The sequence below is a fragment of the Populus nigra genome, chromosome 6 (assembly GCF_951802175.1).
Source record: "Populus nigra chromosome 6, ddPopNigr1.1, whole genome shotgun sequence".
NCBI lineage: Eukaryota > Viridiplantae > Streptophyta > Magnoliopsida > Malpighiales > Salicaceae > Populus > Populus nigra.
The window spans coordinates 9,525,763-9,532,490 of record NC_084857.1 but is presented as its reverse complement, the minus strand read 5'-3'; the positions used below and the strand labels follow the sequence as shown (position 1 = coordinate 9,532,490).

General features: G+C 37.5%; 1 protein-coding gene across 1 annotated transcript; it reads left to right on the top strand.

The window, feature by feature from the left end:
* Positions 1-988: 988 nt before the first annotated feature.
* Positions 989-6,576, top strand: LOC133697774 (probable sulfate transporter 3.3). The gene is made up of 13 exons (XM_062120538.1): positions 989-1,390; positions 1,489-1,537; positions 1,639-1,846; positions 1,962-2,133; positions 2,656-2,721; positions 3,767-3,880; positions 3,965-4,081; positions 4,595-4,721; positions 4,830-5,116; positions 5,313-5,503; positions 5,630-5,715; positions 6,034-6,110; positions 6,207-6,576. The coding sequence occupies exons 1-13, from the start codon at positions 1,085-1,087 to the stop codon at positions 6,363-6,365; spliced, it is 1,959 nt and encodes a 652-aa protein (XP_061976522.1). The 5' UTR covers positions 989-1,084; the 3' UTR covers positions 6,366-6,576.
* The last annotated feature ends 152 nt before the right edge of the window (positions 6,577-6,728 follow it).

Here is a 6,728-nt window from a genome sequence, read left to right as displayed (position 1 = left end):
GGCGCAGTCAAAAAAGTTGGAAGAAGTAAAGCTGCGAAGACATGAAGATTGAATGAGGCTAGATGATTTAAATAAACTGATATATATCCAAGACACAAAGATGATATAAAAATATGCCCCATCGAAAGGCTGGGATTTCAAGTTTTAACTCCAAAAGGAAGACAACATAGTGGAATCTGGCTTTCAAATGAATATTTCAGAGCCTGCTGTGCTAGAAACAGTACGATTGATCAAATTTATTGAGCTCAAGCACATTGATTTTAAAAGAAACGAGATTAAACTTAGACATAATTCAAATCGTAGTGCTCTGAAGCAACACTAATGAACCAAAGCCTTTAACATGGGGTTGGTTAATTAGCACTGTGAGGATTAAGTTTTAGTGCAGCCTTTGATGGTAACTCTATACGTCTCATGACCTTTTTCATGGCGGTAATCTAAACTTCATTACGGTATGCTTAAAGTAAAATCCCTTGAGATAAGTGCGGATACGAATCATATGATAATTATAAATGTGCGGATAGCTCCCCTGTCTTCCATTCTTGCAACCAGAACGCCAATGAATGGTGCCGCAGGTTATTTAGCACCTCGTCACCTTTTCGTTCTCTTTTAAAAAAGGAGTAACAGTTCTGCTAATGAACTTTTCGTACACATATAGCATGGCATGCAATTCTTTCCAATCAAAAGTTACGAGCCTTTAGGATTAGAAATTTGGAACATCTGTGGACCGTTCGCAGGGATACTAACAATTTAATTAAATGCTAGTTCTTGTTAATTAAATTCTAATATAAGGTGAACTTGCAACATTTACATAAACTGATTTATGTGTGTGTCTTTGTAAGAAGCAAAAGGAGTTTGTGGGGTCAATAGGGGAATGCTAGTTTGATAAGGCCTAATCAACAGCCCGCACCCCCCCCCCCCCTCCCCTCTCTGTCTCTCTCTCCATAGCTTTTCTTGCTGTCTTGGTGACAGGTGCTTTGTTTGTTAGCGGTCTGGAGAAATTTGATTAATAGGGTGGAGACTCAAATAAAACTTGAGGCATTGCTCAAACAAACCACACCAGGAAAACAAAAATTCTCTCCATATAATGGAGCCAAACGCCAGCAATAGCATGCAACCTGATCATTGCCTAGAAATAACACCTATAGAGGTGCACAAAGTTGTCCCACCACCCCATAGGAGCACCATACAGAAGCTCAAGAGCAGACTTAAAGAAACCTTCTTCCCTGATGACCCTCTGCGGCAATTCAAAGGACAGCCATTGGGAAAGAAATGGATACTTGCTGCTCAGTATTTCTTTCCTATTCTTCAATGGGGTCCTAATTACAGCTTCAAGCTTTTCAAATCTGATATTGTTTCTGGCCTTACCATTGCCAGCTTAGCCATTCCACAGGTCAGTAACCAAATGTCTTTTTTTTCCTAAGAACAAGATTGTAATTATGCAATATCTTTATCCATTAATTTGACCCTTCTGTCTAAACATCTTTTCAGGGCATCAGTTATGCTAAGCTAGCAAGTCTACCTCCCATAGTGGGTCTTTGTGAGTAAAATATAGTTCTGACTGGCTTGTATTTTTCATCTTACTACTCGTTTACAATAATGTTTGATTGGATTTTCTTTTCCTTGAAACAAAATGTGTAGATTCAAGCTTTGTCCCTCCTCTTGTGTACGCTGTTCTTGGAAGCTCTAGGGACCTTGCAGTAGGACCTGTTTCTATTGCTTCTCTTATACTGGGATCAATGCTTAAGCAAGAAGTATCTCCTACCAATGACCCTCTGTTGTTTCTTCAACTAGCTTTTTCCTCAACCTTCTTTGCTGGCCTCTTCCAAGCTTCATTAGGATTGCTAAGGTAAGTTTTCTTTTTCTTTTTCTTTTTCTTTTTTCTTTCAGGTATTTTTCTTCTTCTAAATTTTCTAATTTTCTCTTGAAAAATACTAATTCTGTGTCGGACTGAATGGTTGCAGGCTTGGCTTCATTATTGATTTTCTTTCCAAGGCAACTCTAATTGGATTCATGGCTGGAGCTGCTATCATAGTCTCTCTACAACAATTAAAAAGCCTCCTTGGAATCACTCATTTCACCAAACAAATGGAACTGGTTCCTGTTTTGAGCTCCGTTTTCCACAACACCAATGAGGTAATTAGTTAGTTTACCCCTCACCAAAGCACAAACATACATAATCAATTGAAGGAGTTGAAAGTTTAAGCATTAATCATAGTTTCAACCACAACACCCCTTCCTAGTTTGTGCAAGGTGAGGTTACCACTATTCTACCAATCGACATTATAATTATAGCGTAATTAATCCACTTGACAACAAACTTAGATGGGAGTGTTATTGCACGAGTGGCTGCTAAACTAGCTAAGGCCTTCCTATCTTAATTATCCAATCATTATGCATCATCACTACATAAAGTTAGACCTGACAGACAATCCAAGGGGTTAAGATTTGAGATTTTATTTGAAGATTTCATGTTCAAACTCTGAAAGATCGAAAGGCCATCCCGTTATGCAGCCGCTTGAGACAATTACCCTGAACCAAAAGAAAAGAGTCTTGCGCAACATGTTTGACAGTTTTTCAGCTAATTATATGATACTCCTAGAACCCTAATAAAAAATTGACTGGATAATCCTGACCATTTGGATGATGTTCTTGCAGTGGTCATGGCAAACAGTACTGATGGGATTTTGCTTCCTCGTGTTCCTTCTACTGGCAAGACACGTTGTACGTCATTCTTTACACTCTCTTCATCTCTTTTCTTGAAGAAACTTATTGAGTACATGGTATTTGTATACTCTCATAAAGTGCTTTTACCGCCTAAAGAATCAAATCCTGTTCGTTAATTTATTTGACTAAAAAAATATATTGCAAGACGGTTTTATTGTCTATTTTCATCATCAACCCTTTTTAGCATCTTCCTGGTTGCCTCTTTTCAGTTTTATCATTAACTGCAATCGTTCCTTTCCTGTTCTGCTGTAATAGAATCCTTTCCTGTTCAGTTCTGTCACATATATCGTCTCTTATGGCGATAAGAATATCATATACCCTCTCTGGCCTCTGCCATTATATATTGGTTTATATTAATTTATTTCACTGTAGGTAAGCTAGCTATGCTATTCAGATACTCTGTGCCGTCAGAGCGGCGTATTTCCATTAAAAAAGAAATTAATTTTTTGAAAAAAAGAAAAAAGAAATGTTAATAAAATGAAAAGAAAATGCATATTTTTTCATATATAAATCTCCTTTTGTGCTAAATGGGCTTGGTTCAGATATGTTTTGGTATATAAGCCAGCCCAACTTCTGTTATGGGCTCAAGTGGATCCCACGGACTCGATAATAGGCGGAAATCTATGGAGAAACCCGATGTTTTCAAGTCAAGAGCCAGCTCCTTTGAATGCGATGATTTCATCTTGACAGCTTAAAATCATAAAATGGATTCCAAAAAGAAAAAAAAAATTAAAATAAAATTTCCAGTATATGATCAAAGAAACAAGATTTTCATCAACACTAAAGAAAAGACTGTCAAAGGACAAAAATTAGTATAATTTATTTGTTTGTGAATAATTTTCCTCTAATCGTATGGATGGGATGGTCTCGCAAATAGATGGATGGATGACTAGTTTAAAACATCCCTTCTCTTTATCTACAGTGATATAGAAGTCCGATGCATTGAATTAGTATCCTCAATGAAAGAAAGATATGATTCTCGATTAAGGAATGGCATTTGAAACTGTGTTTGACTGTTTACATTGGAATGTGTGCCCCGCAGAGCATGAAAAAACCAAAGCTGTTTTGGGTTTCAGCTGGAGCCCCTCTTGTGTCGGTGATCCTATCTACTATCCTGGTTTTTGCATTCAAGGCTCAACGTCATGGAATCAGTGTTGTAAGTTTTCAAGTCTCACATTAACATAACACCCCTTCATGGATACATGTTGCTTATCATGAGGCCCTTTTGCAATTTTATTAGATTGGAAAGTTACAAGAAGGGCTAAACCCTCCCTCGTGGAACATGTTGCATTTTCATGGAAGCTACCTTGGACTAGTTGTGAAAACTGGCCTTGTTACTGGCATTATTTCCCTCACTGTAAGTTTCTGTTTTACTTTCTTGCAATTATTTTCATACCATCTATAGTGTTTGCGCGGCTAAGCTGGACTCTGGATTTTTGAAACTTAAACGAGCAACCATGGATAGAGCTGATCTGCCTTGCAATTATATTTCATATCTTCTGGACTAATAGCTAGATTATCTAGAAGCTATAGCTAGTTTAATGGGATTAACAATACATGGATCAACCAATTCAAAATCCTGAACGGACTGTGTTTAAACTAAGCTTTATGGTCAGGTTGGCTGATGGGCTGAAGTTTCAAGTTCTATGATTACTGGTGTTTTACACTGTGCTAGAAGTGGCTCATCACTTTTGAAATACAGCTTTTTCAGAAATTTCATAGGAACCGAAACTTCTTTAGTTTCTGTTTGGATACACTTATGAAATGTGTTGCTAATGCGAAGGAATAGTTAACAGACATGCTATAAGGATGACAGGCGCGATAGAGAAGCTGGTATGCTTTTGCTTATGTTGAACTTTATTTCAAACAGGAAGGCATAGCAGTTGGAAGGACTTTTGCTGCTTTGAAGAACTACCAGGTAGATGGGAACAAGGAAATGATGGCAATTGGGTTAATGAATGTGATTGGCTCCACCACTTCCTGTTATGTTACAACAGGTGCTAACTTATACAGTCTACTATCCTTTCTTTCTTTTCTGTTATGCTATCAAGTGCTTAAAAATAGAAGACACATCTATTGTATTATAACAGAATTTTGAATTTCAGGAGCTTTCTCTCGTTCTGCTGTCAATCACAATGCAGGAGCCAAAACAGCAGTTTCCAACATTATAATGTCAGTGACAGTTATGGTGACCCTCCTCTTCCTAATGCCTCTATTCCAATACACCCCAAATGTTGTATTGGGTGCCATCATAGTAACAGCAGTAATTGGCCTCATAGACATCCCAGCTGCTTGCCAGATATGGAAGATCGACAAATTTGATTTTATTGTGATGTTGTGTGCATTCTTTGGTGTTATTCTTGTCTCTGTCCAGGACGGCCTTGCCATTGCGGTGAGTTTTCAAGTTTTAGATAATGTTACCAGAACTAAACCTGTCCAGGCTTGAAAAAGTAAACAGGAATTACTTATTAATTAGGATTTAAGTTGCTTTTCCTTTTTCCAATTATCTTGCGAAAAGACACTATAAAGTGATTCCTGCTTTCATGTTATTGATGATACAAAACAACCATGGTGCCGTTGATGAACAGGTAGGGATATCAATATTCAAGATCCTTCTTCAAGTCACAAGGCCAAAGACTGTGGTTCTGGGAAACATACCTGGGACAGATATATTCCGTAATCTTCATCATTACAAGGAAGCTATGAGGATCCCTGGTTTCCTCATTTTAAGCATTGAAGCTCCAATCAACTTTGCCAATACAACCTACCTCAAAGAAAGGTTTGTCTGTGCATTCCGTAGCTCATAAAGCATACTTGCACTTCCCATCGTGACTCTAATAATTCTCCTTTAATTTTTCCTTCTTTTTTCTTTTTTGAGGGTAACTCTCCTTTAACTTTGTAACAGGATTGTGAGATGGATAGATGAATATGAAACTGAAGAAGACACAAAGAGACAGTCAAGTATTCATTTTCTGATCCTAGACCTGTCAGGTAAGTTCACCGCTAATATTTTGCAGAAATTAGCATTGTTATCTTGAAACAGTCTAAAAACAGAAAATCTTGTGTTCTTCCTTGTTCTTGTTTCCAACTATAAGCTTTATAGATTGCATAATTATATCTTGCGCATCTGAAATTAGGCTAGCTGGGTTTTCTTTAAGAGCTTATATTGGTGGAATTGATATTTGAACCATTTCCTGCTATGGTTGACTACTTTAACTCATCAAGTCCTAATTGCAATGTAGTATATATAGTCATACTATCAACCATGTAAATTAAACAGATTATAAATAGTCCCTGTACTTGTTTCAGCTGTCAGCTCCATCGACACAAGCGGAGTCTCACTCTTGAAGGATTTAAAGAAAGCACTGGAAAATACGGGAGCTGAGGCAAGCACATAGCAGCTCTAAATTCCCTTTTCTTTTCAACTGTCTTGCGTTTTAGTTGTTTGCAACTAATACTTTGGTTTATCCTTGACATCGCAGCTTGTGTTGGTGAATCCTGTGGGGGAAGTGTTGGAAAAACTGCAGAGGGCCGATGATGTCCGTGATGTAATGAGCCCTGAAGCCCTTTATTTGACAGTTGGAGAAGCTGTGGCTGCACTCTCATCAACAATGAAGGGCCGATCATCGAGCCATGTGTAACAATGAAAGAATCCAGACAAGTTTTATCCCGATTGATTTCTTATTCGACAAAGAAAATCATCAATTGTATTAGTGCAAAGAGAAAAGAAAAGCATTTTTATTTTCAGCAACTTGAATGTAATGGCATGACTTAGTATTTCTTAGGCATCTTCTATGCTAATGTTTCTTACAGTATTGCAGTTCATCAAAGTTCAAACAGTTATACCCTGCAGGCAATATCTAGAACTCAGATTTTGTAAACATTTGAATCTGCATCTTAAACTAAATGAATCTGTAAATTAGCATAATCAAGCAGGAGATTGCCAGAAATAGGAAAACCAGCATGCTTTCAAATGCGCGTCTCTTTCACAATAGCATGACTTG